This window comes from Larimichthys crocea, chromosome XIII, assembly GCF_000972845.2.
Source record: "Larimichthys crocea isolate SSNF chromosome XIII, L_crocea_2.0, whole genome shotgun sequence".
Classification (NCBI taxonomy): domain Eukaryota; kingdom Metazoa; phylum Chordata; class Actinopteri; family Sciaenidae; genus Larimichthys; species Larimichthys crocea.
In genome coordinates this window covers 40754326-40773149 of record NC_040023.1, presented here as the reverse complement: position 1 = coordinate 40773149, position 18824 = coordinate 40754326, and the positions used below count along the sequence as shown (strand labels likewise).

The 18824-nt window shown below is 39.4% G+C and overlaps 2 protein-coding genes across 4 annotated transcripts; one reads left to right on the top strand and one right to left on the bottom strand.

Moving 5' to 3' along the window:
* Positions 1-155: 155 nt before the first annotated feature.
* On the bottom strand, positions 156-12748 carry cdcp1b (CUB domain containing protein 1b). 3 transcript variants are annotated; one of them, XM_027287266.1, is made up of 15 exons: positions 12577-12748; positions 12395-12483; positions 9601-9825; positions 8951-9292; positions 7768-7983; positions 6969-7316; positions 6460-6675; positions 5866-6222; positions 5301-5660; positions 4423-4620; positions 3805-4158; positions 3197-3229; positions 2162-2518; positions 1979-2060; positions 156-1521 (listed from the first exon to the last, which is right to left on the bottom strand). In XM_027287266.1, the coding sequence occupies exons 2-15, from the start codon at positions 12456-12458 to the stop codon at positions 1014-1016; spliced, it is 3660 nt and encodes a 1219-aa protein (XP_027143067.1). In that variant the 5' UTR covers positions 12459-12483; positions 12577-12748; the 3' UTR covers positions 156-1013. The 3 variants fall into 3 exon arrangements, with proteins under 3 accessions (XP_027143067.1, XP_027143066.1, XP_027143068.1); XM_027287265.1 differs by having other exon boundaries at positions 12395-12748; XM_027287267.1 differs by lacking the exon at positions 3197-3229 and having other exon boundaries at positions 12395-12748.
* A 2781-nt stretch (positions 12749-15529) lies between these two features.
* On the top strand, positions 15530-18180 carry limd1b (LIM domains containing 1b). Its single transcript, XM_019264220.2, has 7 exons — positions 15530-15641; positions 15812-15913; positions 17097-17164; positions 17280-17342; positions 17617-17747; positions 17915-17966; positions 18063-18180. Exons 1-7 carry the CDS (start codon positions 15605-15607, stop codon positions 18144-18146), a joined length of 537 nt encoding a protein of 178 aa, XP_019119765.1. The 5' UTR covers positions 15530-15604; the 3' UTR covers positions 18147-18180.
* Positions 18181-18824: the final 644 nt, after the last annotated feature.

The window sequence follows — 18824 nt, the reverse complement described above, 5'->3', positions numbered from 1 at the left end:
CTAAATTGTTTTCACCACCCAGAATGTAAAAGATGACTGTCTCAGCATAAGAGGGGAAAATGAAGTATGATGGCAGTCATTACCTCAAGACGTAAACTGCTGCACCAGACCGCTTTCTTCAAATTTATTGCAAAAAAAACACTAAATCTAAATTGTATTTACAGGTAAATAAAAAACAAATCTCAAAAACACACCAGTAAATAATATACAGTAAAAACACTTTTAAAACAAGAACCAAGAGGTACTTGCATATTTTTTCCATAGTCCCTTCTCCTGAGTCCACGCCACATTGACAGAAATTTAATAAAACTAAACTAATCAAACATTAAAAGAAAAGACATTTTTGTTGCTTTCTTCCTGAGATTTAGATGAGACTTAAGACCGACATCATTCCCATGTTTGTATAAGCTAAACTAGTTTATCTTAGCACAAAGATTGGAAACAGCTAGCCAACAAAAATGCACCATCCATCACCTCTAAAGCTCACTTAATAATATGTTATGTCTGATTTATTTATTTAAAAAAATAATAATAATAATCCAAATGAATTTAAAAAACCTATTTTTATGAGGTTATTTCTTATCTGAGAGCAGTGACTCTGAGTAGCTACAAGACTCCAGAAAGTCACTGTACAGGTTAAACGGATATCATGAATTAATTAGTGAGCTTTAGAGGTGCTGGTAGGTGGGTTACCTTTGGATAGACCAGGCTAGCTGTTTCCCCTTGTTTTCAGTCTTTATGCTAAGCTATGCTTTATATTCACTGGACAGACATGAGAATAGAATCTATCTTATCGTCAAACACAGGTCAAGAAAGCTACTTCCTTTTATGAAGAGGATCACAGCATCTGCTCTTGAAGCTTTAGAAATGAGTCCTGACAAACACGACGTACACGTCACATTCAGAAGCTCATCGAACTCAGATTTCCCTGAGTGTGATCAAAGTTCACATACTCGGTGCTGTAACAAGAATTTAGTAACAGCAGTCCATCATGCGGTTACAGTCCTGACGCACTACAAGGACTCCTCCGATATTGGTGGCTGTGGATCCATGTCAACACCGGAGAGCCGGATCGGGTTCATATCGCCCGTGCTCTTGAACGTGTAAAGTTCATTGTCCACCATCCTGCGGTCCTGGAAGCCAAGGCTGTCCTGTCGGTCAATAGGAGTGCGCGGACGGGATGGGATGAAAGTCTCAGATGGGTCCAGGAACGTCGTGAAATGGTCCATCTCAGGCTCGTGGTCTGGCTCTTTGATTACAGGCAGCCCTCCATCAACAGGGCCTGTAAATGTTTGATAAGAGTCCACCTGGATCCCTTTGAAGTGGTCCTGCATGCTGTCGGCATAGCTGGAGGAGTCACCCAGTAGGTGGCCATACACCATTGTCTCATCTATGGAGTCGTAGACGTGGGATTCGTTGTCAGACCGACTTTTGGTAAAGTGCATATCACCCGGACGGAAGATGTTCCCTTTGCCGATGTAGATGGACGACTCCTTGTTCATCCTGTCTTTTTTCTTTTTCCTGTTTGAAATGATGAAAGAAGACAATAAGAAAGAGTCAACAAAAGGCACCACTTACAGATCAATATTACATCCAATTAATATCAGTTTCTTAGTATGGACTCTCAAAACTATATACTATATTATTATTATGTCAAAATTATAACTAAATAATATATCAATTCATAATATTGGTTAAAAAAAAACCAATACGTGTAAAAAAGAAACCAAAACTTCGTACTTTTTTCTTAAACTGCAATTATTTGCAAAAAAGGAAAAAGGAGTTCATTTCTTTCAAAATTTTCAATCAATAAAAACATTTTATTTGTCCATTTTTATTTCATTTTCTTATTTTTCAGCTCTTTAGTTGCATATATTAACATATAATTTATCTATCGTTTACTCTTATTTACATTTTATTATTTATAATTTGACAATCAGCAAGCAGGAGTAGTACTGCTTGCTGCAGGTGTACTCACTTTGTGACGATGCATACAACAGCCAGCACGATGAGCAAAAGCAAAAGAGCTCCTGCTATCCCGAGAAGGATGGCCAACAGATCTGTAGTGGCAAAATCAACACATGGTATAATTAACTGATTTAACTTTAACAAAGTATGGATTTTTTTATTGTTGTGTACAAAATGAGCCCTGCTTGCTTACTGGTCTTCTTCTGCAGAGTGATTTTGATCACTGCACCAAACTGTCCCTCGTCTGGGATACAGTTGGACATGTTCAGATAGAAACTGTGTGGCACCAGTAACTTATCCTCCGCCTGCTCGTCCTCCCTGCGGCTCATGATCTCCTCCTCCTGCCCGAGCATCTTCACCTTGATGGAGGTGTGCCTGTCTTTGCATTTGGGCTGGCTGATGTTGACAAACTGCATGAGTGCCTGATACTGGCTCGGCAGAGTGACGATCCAGGATACGGTGGAGGGAGGGTTCATACCCTGAGGCCAGTTGGGGGTGGCCAGCAGGGATGGGGATGACATCTTTGGACTGACTCTGTAAATAATGGTCTCTGAAAAGAGATGGAAATGTCAGTACTGTATCCTCTGTGTGACTAATCTCTGCTGGTCTACAGATTTAATAGGTGTCTCCAACATTTGTGGTACAACAGTGCCCCTGTGTGGAGTTGAAAAGTAAAGTGAATGTGCTCTATTTGACCATGGTTACAGTGAAGAATCACAGCATGCGACAGCAAGATGGATTTTAGGAGAATGCAGACAGATTATCTTACTAGAGCTAAATAAAATTATGTACTTAATCAACCAATCAATAAATCATTTGGTCTATGGAGAAATTAGTGAAAAATCTCCAATACAATTTCTTCTTCAGAGTTCAACGTGACGTCTTGTTTATCTATCCAACAAGCAAAAAGCCAAAAGTATTTTGTTTCCTGTCCTGAGGACAAAGATAACCAGCAAATATTCACATTTAAGGAGCTGAAACCAATCATCTTAGTTTCAATATTTATTTGAATATTAAAACTCTTGCTGGTTGATATTCTGCTGAATCACTTAGCTGACTCATTATTTCAGCTCTGGCTCGTAAAATGTCAAATATCATTATTCTGTACGTTTCTGTGCATTGTATTCTGTTTTATTGCAGCAATCTATCAAATCATGTTAATCTTTCTCATCCACAGTGCTTCTACTGCATTACATCACCCAGAATGCCTGTCACACAAAACACTCACGTCTGGACTTGTTGCATTCTGTTGTTATTCTGTCTGGATAAAAACGGTTGATAAAGTTAGTCAAAGCAGTTCAGCTACATGTCTCTGGTTGAACTGCAAGCAGTGCTCATTTATTTGAGCCGTAAACACTGATATAGTGTCACCTTCTAAAAACCAATCTGTGAGCAAACAGTTGCTTAGTTACACATCCAGCCGTTACAAAGCAACATTATCATTCATTTGGAGTCGTGTTTGTGTCCACTTGATGAACATAAGTCCAATATTTCCTCTCTTTTTTAGCTCCGTCAGGGTCTGAATTAACTCCTGAGATAAATATCTTGTCCTCTAGCTGCTTGGTTTGGCGTACAATGTGTAAGCTTACAGTGTGGAGACAACGTCGATTAGAGCATTAAGACTGAACCAAGCAAAAAAAAAGGAAACACTGTAAAACCTTTCAGAACACATGTTAATTAATGAAAAGACAATAGAATAGAGCTGACACAATTAATTGATTAATTAGTGAGAAGAAATATTTAAACACACATTTTACACACTGATATGACAATTTTCATTATTTTCTCACAAAGTGGTTAATCTCATATGGCATCATGAGTAGGTCCATGTCTTACCTGGGATCTCCTGAGTGAAGCTGACGTTGAGAAAGGCCTTCCTTTTGTGAAAGTTCTGGGTTGTGGCTGTAACAGAGACGTTGGCGTGCACCTGAACTTTCTCGATGCTTCCGTCAAAGCAGAAATCGCCAATAGGAGATCCATCTCCCTCCACCACATGCAAGGAGAGAGAATGATTACACTCCTGGCCAGGCAGGGACTGTCGAAGACTCCCTGTGGGCGACATCAGGTCCACTGTTCTGTCCTGAGAGATGCGGATGTGCCAGGTGAAGCTGTGGAGGGGCATCCGTAGACATGAATCCAGTTTGGGCACAGTGAGGAGAGTCGGAGAACATGACGCCAGATTTTGGCACCCTGGTATTAAAAAGACACAAAATGAAAGTTTCCAGCTGAAGGAATAACAAAAGTTCTACTTTCAACGGATATAATGACAGGTTTGTTTACACATTTTTTAAGCTTCATATTTACCATTCAGACACGAGAGCCATCAATCTTATCATCTAACTCTCTCTTCTATTCCCTGAAACTCAACTATTCCTATAAATGCTTTGCTTAAATTTTGACAAACCTACAGTTATTTTAGCTTTTCATGAACATGCAAAAATAAAAACATCGTACCAATAACTTTACTGGCGGTCAATCGCAGATCTTCATTTGGACAGTCGAGGAATGAGAGGCTGGCCTTAGTGCCTGCAGCCACATTTATCTTCTCTTTGACCTCAGAGTCGATGCTCATCTCACAATATGGATCAGAACCCACTTTCTCTATCTGCAGGGACACTCCTTGGTGTTTGGTCAGGTCCACCGTACACAGAACTAACAGGAAAACATGAAAAGACGACATTTTAGTAGCCATAGCTTTTAGCGTGACAGTATTTTATCATAAATGTTCAAATAAAACAGGTAATTCTTTTTTGTCTAATATCATAATACATAAAATGTAACCTTTGCATAGAACATCACAGGCTGATGGATAAAATAAAACTCTGGACTGACCCATATTTGGATGATTAATTATGTTTTTCTATGGGTAAAGTTGTGTATGTTTGGACTCACATAACCCTGGTGTTTTGAGGTCTTTTTTAAAAAAAAAAAAAATTTTTTTAAAAAAAAAAAAAAAAAAAAAAAACTTCAAAGACCTTACCAACCATCTGGAAGGAAAAATATTCAATCTGAAAAAGGATTATTAACCATTTTTTCCTGATCAAGATTGCTAGAAAATTGTGTCTTATTTTGTTCAGAAAATCTTTATATTGAAAATATACACTTAAATAACTGATAACTGGTTTTTAAAAAAATGTATTTTATGTGCAACAGACATTTTTTTTTATCCAGAAGGTTGGTAGAGTCTTCTTAAAGATCGGGGTAATTATTTTATCAGAAAATCAAAAGAGGCTTAGTTCTCTGACTTGAGGTACAAACTGCGAAGAAGCTTCAAAATTTTTGTACTATGTATCAATAAAACTAAAATCAGCCTGCGTGGATTTGTGTTTTACCTGGATGACCACTCCTCATTACAGACACTTTGTATTTCAACGCAAGCCCCTGTAGCGTCCTGTTGGTTTTACAGTTCTTCAGCACCATGTTAAAGTTGCCCTGCTGATGTTTCGGCTGAGGATCCGTCAGGGTCAGTTTGGTCACCTTCTTGCCATTTTGGTGGTACTCCACCTCCACTTCTTTGTTGAGGCATTCTGGAGCTGTGTGGTCAAGGAAATGCATCGAGTAGTTGTGCATGCCGGGCACCGTGAAGTCCCACTGCGTCTGCTGGTCATCAGGGAAATCACCAGGATAGTTGGCTGTGATGAAGTCTGTCTCCGATACACCTCGTGGAAGGTTGACTTTCACTATGGCTACCACTGGAGAGAAACAAGGAGAGAATACTGTGGTTTGAAACATGCAAAGGAAATGATGAACTCGCCTCATCTGTCGAGCTGTGATTTAGATTTGTGTTTGTTAAAGGCCACTAGAAGCAAGAATATTGAATGAATGACAATATTGGATGAAATAGACCAAATGTTTGGCATGATACAGAAGTAAAAACGGACAACTTTATGAACTTACTGGTTGTCTCAGGTCCAACAGTGAGTTTGAAGTTAACAGGATCCAGCTTCCTGTCCCCAGGCACCTTTAGAGACATAGAGCCACGGTATAGACCCAAGATGGTGGTCACAGTTCCTCCTTTGCAAAAGGTACCAATGTTTTGTGGCCCAGAACGCACATAGATACTAAGAGTGTATGAGTGCCCATCTGGACAGGTTTCCGTGCTGGGAATCTGCCGCATTCCTGACTCAGGGAAGTCCAGTTGAAACGTCCGAGTGGGGTCAGCTGTCAGGTACCAGGTGAAGGTCCGATTGAAGTCTGGGAACAGTGATGACTCGACCTGAACAATGTTACCCGAACAGGTGGTCTCTCTGCAGTCTGAAATTTGAAGAATTCAGTTATTTAGGTTTATGTAGACAAGAAAATAACAACGAAAAGAACATGACATGCATGTATCTTTTGACTCTAGCAGGAGTTTGGGTCATGAAAATTTAAAAATGCAAGTCAAACTTTGCCTCTACTGCCACAGATCTTTGACAGAAAAGACCTCAGGTCTACATTGACAATAAATCCTGAATAAAATATGGATATCAAATTCTTTTTTAACCTTCATACCAATATCTCTGTTGATATTCACACTGAAGACGTCCTGAGGTCGAGGACAGGTAAACTCTACTGAAGTGTTGGTAGGATCTTTTAGTTCAAGCCTTCGTGGGTTGCATTTCTGTTTGGGGGCCACGTTCTCACACACACTGCAGTCCGGCTCGCCAGGCTCCCTCTGGATAAGAATGATGGTGTCAGGATCAGGAGTGACGGACATCATTCTGCCACCTACAGAGAAAAGTAGTATAATAAGACATTGATCAGACTCAGAACTTCTCAGCACAATGACTGCTCACATAAAAAATATATAAAAAGGGAAATTCTGTTACATGTAAGTTTATATTAGCAACATTATTAGCATACTAATTATGATATGTAGATTCATTTTATATGATATTTATAAGATGTTATTGATTCGATTGATTGATATTGACTATTGTCCTGAATAAATGAACAAACAAACTCAGCAGACGAGCATAGTCGCGTTGTATTTTGGACAAACTGAAGGAAAGGGAACTCGCCTCTTGGTGCTGCTTTCACACTGAATGCTGTTGAGTCCAGCTCTCCTCCTTTGGGCACTTCTACATTCACAATCGTCGCTCCGAGTAGATCCAGCTTAGACACTGTCCCACCCTTGCAGTAGCTCTTAGTTTTGATCTCTCCATCACTTTTGGTTGTACTCACTGAGTACTCATGGCCATCTTGGCAATTGTTTGCTCCCGACATCTCCTTTAATCCACCAGGGAAGTCCAAAGTTAATACAGTCCTCTCTGGAACACTAATGTCCCATTTTAGGGATCTTTTAAAGTCCTTAAAGAGGTCGGGATCAACTGCTCCTGCAGCAGGAGAGCAGGAAGTCTTTGTGCATTCTGAGGAACAAGAATGATAAATTGAATTTGTTAACAGGCATCTATGTGTGTGTGTGTGTGTGTGTGTGTGTGTGTGTGTGTGTGTGTGTGTGTGTGTGTGTGTAGCAAAGAAAGAGCCTAGACTTGCAGTATCATGAATGGGGAGTATGTACATTCTGAAATTATGAAATGAAAATGCTTAAACAAATATAGAATTAAACAATTACAGTTGATTTCTGAATATATGTAATTTTAAGTTTATTTATCTTTTTCTACATTTCTGTGGTAGAAATTTAGAAATACAGAAATAAACTTTTACTCATTACCAAAAAATTATTACTCTTATAACTGAACTATTATTTTTTGCATTTGTTTCAGCTACTATTTATTCATTTGTTGTATAATTTTGTTTATTTATTATTACTAATTATTATTAATTATTACAACAACATGTAGCATTCACAGTTCTCACCTATTTTCTTCTTTATCATCACAGTGTACACATCCTGAGGTTTTAGACAGCTGAACTCCAGCGAGAGTTTTTCCACGTTGGTCAGTGTCTTTTCTGTTGGGCTACAGTTGGGAGTGGAGCCATCCATAGAGCACACTTCACATTCAGGTTCTTTAGGATTACGCGTAACGACCACAGTCGTGCTGGAATTAACAGTTATGTCCATTTTTCGGCCCTCTAAAAGGGATAGAAAGGACAGAGTGAGACAGACGGCAGGATGGGGTTGCACAAGTTAATCGTAGTTTGTGTGTAAAGTTCTTACCACTTACCACTCCAATATATGTAGCAGGCAGTTAAACTGGCTTAGCACAAAGACTGGAAACGGGAAAGTACCCATTCATGACAATAGACAGTATTAAAACACCATCTTGGCAGTCCTGCCTCCGCTGGCTCGAAGCTAATCTAAATAAGGTGGAGCGTAGGTGGAGCTGAGGTGGACTGAATAAGGCCTGGTTGCTTAAACAAGCCACCTGTGATGGCACCCACCTGTCAATCAAAGCGGCCATCCTCTTAATTGCATTGCATAACTTTAATATCATTTGAACATGTAAGTTTTATAAAAGATTCACCCTCAGTACAATTGTCATGAATGGGGAAATTAGCTATCGAGACCAAAACCAATTTCTGTACCAGGCTGTAAACATGTTTATTTAATTTTAATATGGGGGCTTATGGAGACTGACTTATTCTAGAGCCAGCCTCAAGAGGCCATTTGAGGGACTGCAGTTGTTGGCTCTAAGCTCACAACATAATGTATTACATTTGCTTAATCAAATTTCTTGGTCAGGACCAGTAACTTCCTCCACTGGTTGCCTGGCAACTGACATTGACCGAGAAATAATCTGGCGCCCCTGTGAAACAGATGTGTGTAGTGAGTTAAGTGTGTAGTACTTATTGTAAAGATTAAACAATATTACATGTTACATTTGGACAGAGCCAGTATAGCTATTCCCCCTGTTTCAAGTCTTTGTGCTAAGCTATTTTAGCCAGTTTCTAGCAAGAGTTTCATATTAAGTGTACAGACATGAGAGTGGTATAATTATTATACATTCGAACTAGGGTAAGAACAGCTGCTGGTGCTCCAGCTAAAGATCAGCAGTGTAACTGGCTTTCTTAAAAAGAGTTTGTATTAGTATTTTCTTACTTAATGGTCCAGCAGAGGCCTGGAACAACACAGAATCAACCTGAGCCTTTGGTTTAACTTGCAGAGACACAACAGCTTCGTTGAGCAGGTCGAAACGAGTCACAGAACCGCCTTCACAATACTGGATCCGGTCTTTGTCGTTTGTTTTGGATGTGGCCACCAAATACTGAATTCCATTAGGGCATGGTTGTGACATCTCCATCAGTCCCGGTCCAAGGATGTCCAGGCTCACAAGTATCTTCTCAGGTGCCTTCACCTCCCAGGTGAAGGTTCTGGTGAACTCTGTGAGGATGGAGGGTTGAGGTTTTTCTGTTGCGGGACTGCAGGCATCCTTAGTGCACTCTGGATTCAAATTAAAAGGCAAAGAGAAGACGCACAGATTGGTTTAAGAATTTCAACTCTCATATAAAGGTGCAAATCTATTAATTATGTCTTAAAGTGACGTAAAGGAGAGGAGGTTTGTAGATTCAAGTGATAATTCTCTATGAGTAACCCCTTTTAAATTGTCACAGATTTGATACATCGTTATTCTAATAATTACATTCATGAAAGACTAATAATGCATAAACTAAATATGGGAAAACTCCAAAGTGTTCAAAATAGACCAGGACATCATGCTTAAAAACTCTAAACGGGGCCAGTAAACTCACCAATGGTGCGAGCAATCACCACAGTGTACGCCTGTTCAATCGGCTGGGAGCAGTTAAACAGCAGTTTGATCTCCACCTCGGGTACCAGAGACTGAGAGGAGAGGCAGGATGTCTGTGTGTCATTCACCCCGCTGACTGTACACACGGAACATTGATCCAAGGGCAGCTCGGTGGACACCGTCACAGTCGAGCCTTTGTCTGGTCGGATCACCGCCTGTAGGCATGCTGAGGGAACAGATCAGAGGCAGTTAGCTGCAAATGGCCTAAAGACGTGGTAAAATGTGATCAGTAACCTGAAGAAGTGCTTTGGTTGGGTTAAGCTGAGTAGAAAATGGGCAGACTTTATCTCACCACCATCATCAGCCTGTGAGAGAGAGCTGACCAGCTCTCTTGTATGACACCTGAGGGTATCAGTTCAACACCTCACAGACCGTTTTCTGTTAACAACTGAGTAAACAGAGCGGTTCCAGGCACACCTATCCCCACGCTGTGTAGTAACAAACCAAAGCAAATTCATTGACTATCATGAGTCATCAGAGCGCTGAGTAAAGAGTGGACCTCAAGGTGAACCAGTTTTTAAAAGCGTGAATAACTACTGTTTCTGTCACATCTGACTCTGACGTGGTGAACTGTATCATTTTACAGACTTAGTTGACACTGTTAGTTTCAACTGTAATTTTATACGTCAGCAGCTGAAAACAAACATTGCAGCTTTGGTTTCACTCTGTCCTGGTGTAGTCCCAACTGTAGTTTCAGTGCAGCCTGAGTGGTTCAAAGCACTGTCTGTCTCTGTTTGAATTAGAATTTATTAAAATTTACTCGGCTAGGCTGATACATAAGCTGATAATAGCCCACTGCAGACATGTCAGTATCTGTGGAAATGTCAGTCGATAAGTAACAAAGAAAGCACGGTACAGAAAAACTTAGGTTTGAGGTCTTACAAACTGTGTCTCCATTACAGAGTTTGACAGACGAGTACTACAGAAGGCTCGGTCCATCCTGTCTAGCCCTGACCACCCATTGTTGCAGGAATTTATTTCTCTGCCGTCTGGACAGAGATACATGCTACCTAGGGCACGAACAAATAGGTATAAATTCTCCTTTGTTCCACGTGCAATCAATGCAATTAATTTGCACAACTCCTAAATTGCACTGTTCTTGTGGCATTTGTTTGTTTATCTTTTTATCTTTTATAGACTTTTTGCCTTCTGTCACTTATATTCTAACTTCATTTAGGATTGTTTAAATCAAGTTTTGGTTGCTTTACTTTGCGTCATTGTTCTATGTCACTGTTTGTCTATTTATTGTTTGTTGTGTAAGTTGCATTGTCACTGCAAATCAAATTTCCCCTGGAGGGACAATAAAGCTCTGAACTGAACTGAACTGAACTGAACAGAGTTTGCCCACCAGAAAGCACTGACAAATACTGTACCGTGAGTTGGTCATCATTTCAGATTTTCAATCTCCTTTCTATTGGAAAACTATCAGGTGCTTTAGAGAGATGTGTTACCAAATCATCACGTCATTTTTATGATTTCTATTTTTTGATTTTGCTCAAACTTAAGCAAGGAAATCTGAGAAACAGAATGCATGGAAAGAAAACAAAAGAAAAGAAGTATATACACACACCTGCCTGCACCTATACACACAGATATACATGCACCAACTGCATACACACATATTACAGCCCTGCCGTCCAACATGTCCCATGTTATTTCTGTGACTCATTATTTCAGAGCATCGGAATATTTCAAAAGACCATTTGGTCACATAATGATCAACTATCTATCACTCTGAAGGAGATTTTCTTCAATGAGGTGGTTCTCCTGGAGATCTGGATCATGTCATGATCAAGAATTGTTAGAATTTTTATCTGAAATCAAAAATATACCCTGAAAATTCTCAAATCTACGTGTGTAACCGTCCTCCAATAAGACTAGACTACAGGCCACTCCCAAAGCATGAACCAAAAAGTCATTTCCATAAAGTCTGGTGACAGTTTTCTCACAGCAGATTTAAATGAACATTTACTCTGACGTTTTTAAAAACATTGTGTGGTGAGCTGCTCGAGCTTAAACAGAAAAACAAAGCAGGAATTCACAACCTGAACTTGCAAAGACTTGACAGCAAAGCAAGTAGAATGCTGCAGCATTGCAGAAAACAATGGGTGTGTCAAGGAAGCCACTGGGTTCAAACAGACGTGTTTGGTGGATAAATATGAAGATAATATGATAATTTCCACAAACAATACAGAGGAGGATGCAATCAATAGGCTGCTGGTGATTTTTCAAATGAATTAAATCAGAAGGAGGAAAGAAAGAGATGAAACAACAACAGAAAAACATGATGCAAGGCCTGCCAAATTCATATTTCATCAGCAGATTGGTTGTCAATCATTAATGAAGCTATGATGAATTCAGGCCTCCAGGAAGCGCCATAAACGCCTCATAAAGCTTTTTGAAAATGGAGGTCTGGAAGTCAGCTATCTGTTTCAGTCAGACTAAATGTCCATCAGTCACATGGACTTCACCTCCTCATTATCTCCTGATGTACTGACACAGAGCACACAACTCACTTCATCATGTATGCTCTGCATGAGGTTCCACATGAGCGCGTTTTATCCCAACACACAGAAAGAAGTCCCCCCACTGAGTTTGACCTAATTGGCACGATCTTAAAATGACGCCACAATTTAACACCAGGGCGTGTAAAGTGAGAGGGGAAAGGGGGCAAACAAAGTCTCATCAGACAGTCAAGCGTCATGTTTCATGCTAAGAGAGACTCTTTATCTCACCTGATGAGTCGAACAGCGTCCAAAACAAAAGTCCCAGGAGCGCGCACGTCCCGCACAGCCGCATGTTCTCTGAAAATGATTCTCCCGCTCTTTAAAAAATAAAACGCAGAAAATATAAAACCTGATCCCGAAAAAAAAAGCTGCTGCTTGTCTCTCAAATACACATTTGCGTTTTCATTCACCTCACAGCAACATCGACGGCGTTGACAGCCACTTCCTGCTCTGTGATACCTGTGCGCAACGGCGCAGCGGAGGGCGTGGACCACAGGCTACGGTTACCTGTTCAAACTTGACAGGTGAGGAGGAGCAGATCCAGCCCTTGTACCCTTTAGCAGGACTGAATACAGACAGTATGGACTTCTGATCGTACACGGGTCCTTATGTGACTTCCCACACTGTGTGCCACAATGACTGCCCTATTTATAATCAGCCAAACATGCCAGGGATTGTTGGCACTGTGCTGTGTATCCCCCAAAAATGAGGCAGAGGAAGGGTGTGGAATCGAAGCTCAGAGTGGAGGTTACTCTCTGTTTGAATTATCCCAAATAAATTATGCTTTTGGCACCAAGAAACACTCATAAATATAACTACAGGTGGATTCATATCAGACATAGAGAGCAGGAATACAAAATTCAGCCCCTTGAGGAATATTTAGATGAGCAATAATTGAAAAATCATCTTGTGCCTGGTGACCTGCATGCTATCCACAGTGAACTGATGATGAAATTATGATTAAGTGTGTTTGGTGTGTGATGTGTGATGGTAGGTCTATACTGTGATCAGCACTCCCATGTTGCTGAGGCTCTCTCCTGCCTCCACATGCCTCATGACGCAGACATTCCTGCACAGATAGTATACCTCAGGGCAGGACCACTCACAAACACACATCTGTGGTACATTTTCAAACACTTTAGCAGTTCATTGCCTCATTAATGTACCCAGAATGTCTAAAATAAACCTCTTTAGTCTAATTTCAGGTAAACAATACAGATGGAGGAGTGGAAATGTGAAAACTTTTACTTGTCTTAATCTTTCTGTCTTTGCAACAGCACCTTGATCCCCCAAAGCAGAAACACACACACACACACACACACACACACACACCTATACAGTCCAACACAGTGACACTGAGCTTTTTTGTTGAACCAGTCTGACAGCTTGCGGAGTGGGCGGTGTGGTGGATTTAGACAGCTTCAGAGAGTCTCAACAAGGGACCTCAGTGAAGAATCAGCAGCTGTCAGACCTCCCCCTCCCCTCCTCTCTTACTGTAAATCCAGGACGGCCAAACATGTGCTGTGGAGAGTTTCGTGGCCAGAGTTTCTTTTCTGAGGCCTTTTCAGGAGAGTTCACACAGTTAAACACATTTAACTCTGAGCTGTTGGTGTATTGTATGCCAGTCTGAAGACATTAAAGGTTGCGTAACATGTCAGATGATGTTATGAGCACTGTTTATGATAGACTTGTGAAATGATTAGTCAGTTTTCCAAAGTATCCAAGTAGATTCTTTTTTTGTTTGTCATCACATCTGCTGTCTTTTTTATGATATAAATATAAAAAAATGAGATATAAATAAGAGAAAGAACTATGACAAAAAAGAGTATATGTAAAAAATTATAGAAAACATGAATGAAACTTTCTTTTTATCTTCCTCACTCTGAGCTTGGTAGGTCAGAGTTTTATAAATGAAAGATCTGAACAGTCCACATGAGGGCAGTAACACAAGATCTATGAGCAGCAGAGTCATGTTCTAATTTCAGGACGCTTGTTAAATATTTTGTACATGTGCTGACAGATTAATAAAAGTTACATTAGCACCAGTCATTTCCAGAGTAGCGCTCTTTATTTAAGGACTGAAACCTAGGGCTGCAAATCTGGCCTGTGAGCCCTTATTTGTCTCACTCAGCATCTGGGTGGCTTCCCCAACCGGTTTGAAGTGATCCTCCACCACCGTATCAGTTTAGGTTTGATGTAAGTCTGGAGGGCAACTGTGATGACTATTCACTGATATTTAAGATGCTGAAGCTACTTCCATCTGGTTTATGCTGATGCATTTAGGGGTGATTCACATATCAGAAACAAATCCTGTCTTTGTTTACATCACCTATTCAGTAGAAACATGGTCGGATTCATCCGCTCTGAACATCCTGGTTTAATAACTTTATTCAACTGTATGTTCTATAAACTGTATGGATGTGTTGCAAAATAATCATAAGAATGAAAGCTTTGTTATAATTTTGATGGGAATCATTTAGTTGATTTTGAATACAGAATAACGTAGGACTGTTTGTTGTCTGTTGTCTCCTCTCGCTGGTTAACATGCAAAAACCTGAGAAATCCTCCAGCGCTCCATCTGAAAGTAGGTCAGAGATTTGAATGGGCCGTTGCTTTTGTTGAACCTCATTTGTTTCATTCATTGTCACACAATCACAGAGGTGGAAGGTAACCACGCACATTCATTTCAGTACTACACTCAAGTACACTTTTGAGGTACTCAGTACTCCAGATGATTGGACAAATGCTATTGTAACATTAAGACATTTCCCCTTAACATTCTCAGAGTATTTCATTTTATAATCAAAACAAGGCTAAACAAGCTTCACCTCGACCAACTACAACTACTAGAAAGCTTCTTACATGCTAACGCATCAATAAAAATAATAAATCATATGATATATAATAATAAAACAATCATAGGGATGATTTTGCTATAGAGCAAGGGTTCCTTTTGCTGATAATACTAATGGACTTTTACTGATATAAGATGGTAAATGCAGTACTTTTACATTATTATATTGGTGAGTTTACTTAATTAAAGGATCTGAATAAATCTTCCACCACTGTAGAACAATCGAAACCAAGAAAACTGATAAAGTGAGTTATTCTTGGCACAGAACTGACTTCAGCTTCATAGTTTAGTGATATTTTTATTTTACACCTAGTTCCTATGATGACAATAAACTCCATTTCATTGAAAAATTAGAAATCATGTTAAACACCAGGAGCAGCTTATGCTAAAAAGTACCAGTTGGCCTCATCTGTTGCCACCCATTCAGCCAGCCTCTTCAGCGGAGTCAAGGGGTCTGAAGAGAGACCAAAAGCATTGAATGTAACACCCATAAACCCTGATAGCAGCTCCCCTTACAGCTGTCTGCACCACACATAAAATTAGACCCCCAGACGGTCATACAGTAGACTCCAGAAGACAGACATATGCAGGAGATGGACTCAAGTTCCAGTCTTTACTTTGGTAAGGAAGGAACGATCTGAATATTTACTTTTGTGACATATTCTTTAATGGTCATTTATTCAGATGATTGTTCAGTCTGTGTGTGTGAGTGTGTTGTCAGTCTGTACAGTATGCTTTGAGTGGATCAGGTTTCACAGTGACCAAGTTCCTTGTGTTTCTTCTGGATTCAGGAAGTTGTACAGGTTGCAGTAAAACTGTGTGGATTGATGAGAAAGCCTGCCGAGCGATGGGACGCTTGTTCCACCACACTTGTTTCACCTGCAGCGTTTGCAGTGAGTCCTTTTGATGTTTTGGTAGAAAGTGTAATGGTGGAAGAAGCACTCAGGTCTTTTGATTAAGTAGTAATACAACAGTGTAGGAATACTCTGTTACAAGTAAAAATCCTGCATTTAAAATCTTACTTATGTATAAGCACAAAAAAATACTTAATATACATATGCTTGAAGTCAGGGTGTGAACTACAGGGGAGTCAGGGGAAACATGAATTCCCCTGAAAACATGATTTGTGAAATTTTGGGTGGTCTTTTGTGCCATTTTGCCCACATTTCTGTTTTCTGATCATCATCATGAATCATGTGAGAGATTAGGGGCAAAAAGCCACCGTATAGGTCACACACTGCTTGAAATAACTCAAATAAATGTACTCATTATGCATAATGGCCCACTAATCAATGTTTTAATGAGTAATCATCACTAAATCTATCAACTTTATGTGCTGCAGGGTTTCTTAATATTTAGTTTCTTTATATCTTGCATTAATAATCTGAATCTACAAAGTAACTATAGTAACTTATGTGGAGTAAAAAGTAAGATTTGGGCAGGCGTAGGTATTATTTACCTCAAAATTGGACTTAAGTACAGTAGTTAAGTAAATGTACTCAGTTACATCCCAGCACTGGAACATTGTATTCCAAAAGAAGCTCCTGCACATGACTTTAAATCACCAAAAAACTCAGCTGATCTGATTCATAAAGGAGGCTCAGAAATGTAGGATTTATTGTGAAAAGCTTGTCTTTAATTGAGCTAATAAACTAATTCTGGTTGATTGTATGACTCTGAAATACAGATCTGAGACTTGAGCACAAAGCAGCACATGTTAAACATGATAGGGAAAGCTGAATATCACAGAGCCACTGCAGTAAATGCAGCAAAAGAGAATTTTTGACTCATGTAACAAGTCATAAAGTTACCCTTTACTTACACACTTTCATTTGTCTTGTTTATTTTGCTTAGTTTGTGTGTTTACTGCACCTTCTTTATTTCCAATATAATTATTAATCAATAGATTTTATTGCAGTCATGTTTTTTTTTAATGTTTTCACATTTTTGTTGTTGTTTTTTTAATACTTTAAATCTCAGCTCTATTGGTCTTTTAAAGAGCAAGAATGTTCTCAAATGTCACATTATGGAAATATTTACTTCATTTATTGTCCTTGTCCTTTGTTTCATATTTAGGTAAAAAGCTCAGTGGCAAGCCATTTTATACAGTGTCCGGAAGAATCTACTGTGAGGACGATTTTTTGGTAGGTTTGGCTCTACACAGAGTTAAATACTGCACATACATGTGATTCATATCCATCTTTTACAGCAGTCAGCCATATATTTAATGCTATATTTAATATTTTATGTTTTCTGTAGTACTCAGGAGTTCATCCACCTGCAGAAGTGTGTACCAGCTGTGGGTATTTAATCATGGACATGGTGAGATCAGATCTCTTACTTGAGCAAAAGTAGCAATACCATAGTATTACCAGAAGTAAAAGTACTCATAGTATATTATGAATAGAGTATAATTATTTGTCCATTAAAAGTGGGGCTGATAGATTGTGGTTTAATAGAGTAATTCAGTTTAATAAATCAACATTTATTTGTTGATTTTATTTTGTATTTTGAATAACTAGTAACTGGTAACTAGTAACTAAAGGTATCAAAGGCTTGAGTGAATGTAATAGTAGCTTTTATTTTGCACTGTCAGGTCTTGCAGGCTCGTGGGAAGTCCTACCACCCGTCCTGTTTTCGTTGTGTGGTCTGCAGACAGAGCCTGGAGGGTCAGCCCTTCTCTGTGGGTACAGACAGCAGGGTCTACTGTATCAGTGACTACCACAAGTGAGTTTCTCATACAGGATCTACACAATGAGACAGGCCTTTTAACTCACACTTCAGAGAAAAGATGAAACCAAACCCTGTCAGACAGGCTGGAGATGAGTCACACCCAGAGTGACTTCACTGTTCAGTTTCTGTGACTTGTTTCTGAGACTTGTCCATGGTTTCAGGATCCGAGCTCCTCTGTGTGCTACCTGCAGGGTGCCAATACTGCCGACTGAGGTGAGCTGAACTCATTGTTGAATTAACGGCAAATAGCAGTAATCAGTTCCTGAGGGATTATCATAACAATTTCCCTTCATTTGTTGGTTGTTTTAGGGGTCTACAGAGTCTATTCGAGTGGTGTCATTAAACAGGAATTACCATGTAGAGTGCTACAGTGGTGCGGTTAACCTCATCTGAGAGCAGAAGCAGGTTTTTCTGGTCTTGTTGTCAAGTTGTCTGTCTACAATAAAGTCAAAAAAATAACTAAATAAAAAATCCAAAGGGTTGGCTCTTGTTTTGTGCCCTCTGGTTGTTGTCTTTCTTGCTTAGTGCAGTGAAGAACTTCTTTTTATTGTCTTTCCACAGCGTGTTTAAGGTTTTGTCTGCACATTTTAGTTCAGCTTTTAACTCTGTGATAACAGATAATACAAAAGCTTGATGATCTTGGTGTTAAAGTTGACTTAATTATGTGAATAAAAACAAGAGTTCTTTCAAGTCCAGAGAAGAATCAGCGCAGTAAAATATGTTACTATATATCAAGGATGCGTTCTTTCTCACATTGTATACAATACATTTATGTTTATTTATATATAATATATATAGATGTATAAGTATGCAGATGCCATGACCTCAGATGATTTTTTTCAGAAATCAGATCCCTTATGTAAAGATCTTCAGGTTTGGTGCAAAAGTAGAAATTAGGAGATTCATTTTAGATGTTTTTTTTATATAATAACAGAGCCTGTTATACTTGATAGCAAACTTGCTAAATGATTCAAATGTACTGGAACAGTTCTGGACTACCAGGTGAGCCTCTCTAAAGATATTAGCCATATTTTCAAGACATATGCAGAACTTTCAAACAAGCCAATCCGT

What these genes read in the sequence shown, in the direction of transcription:
- cdcp1b (XM_027287265.1), bottom strand. Translation starts at nt 12,458, where the DNA reads ATGCGGCTGTGCGGGACGTGCGCGCTCCTGGGACTTTTGTTTTGGACG. An exon ending in TGTGAAAGCAGCACCAAGAG is followed by an intron (nt 6,676 to 6,968) that starts GCGAGTTCCCTT and finishes TTTTCTCTGTAG; the next exon opens with GTGGCAGAATGATGTCCGTC. An exon ending in TGTTGGACCTGAGACAACCA is followed by an intron (nt 5,661 to 5,865) that starts GTAAGTTCATAA and finishes GTTTCTCTCCAG; the next exon opens with TGGTAGCCATAGTGAAAGTC.
- limd1b (XM_019264220.2), top strand. Translation starts at nt 15,605, where the DNA reads ATGCAGGAGATGGACTCAAGTTCCAGTCTTTACTTTG. An exon ending in GGTATTTAATCATGGACATG is followed by an intron (nt 17,343 to 17,616) that starts GTGAGATCAGAT and finishes TTGCACTGTCAG; the next exon opens with GTCTTGCAGGCTCGTGGGAA. An exon ending in TGTATCAGTGACTACCACAA is followed by an intron (nt 17,748 to 17,914) that starts GTGAGTTTCTCA and finishes CCATGGTTTCAG; the next exon opens with GATCCGAGCTCCTCTGTGTG.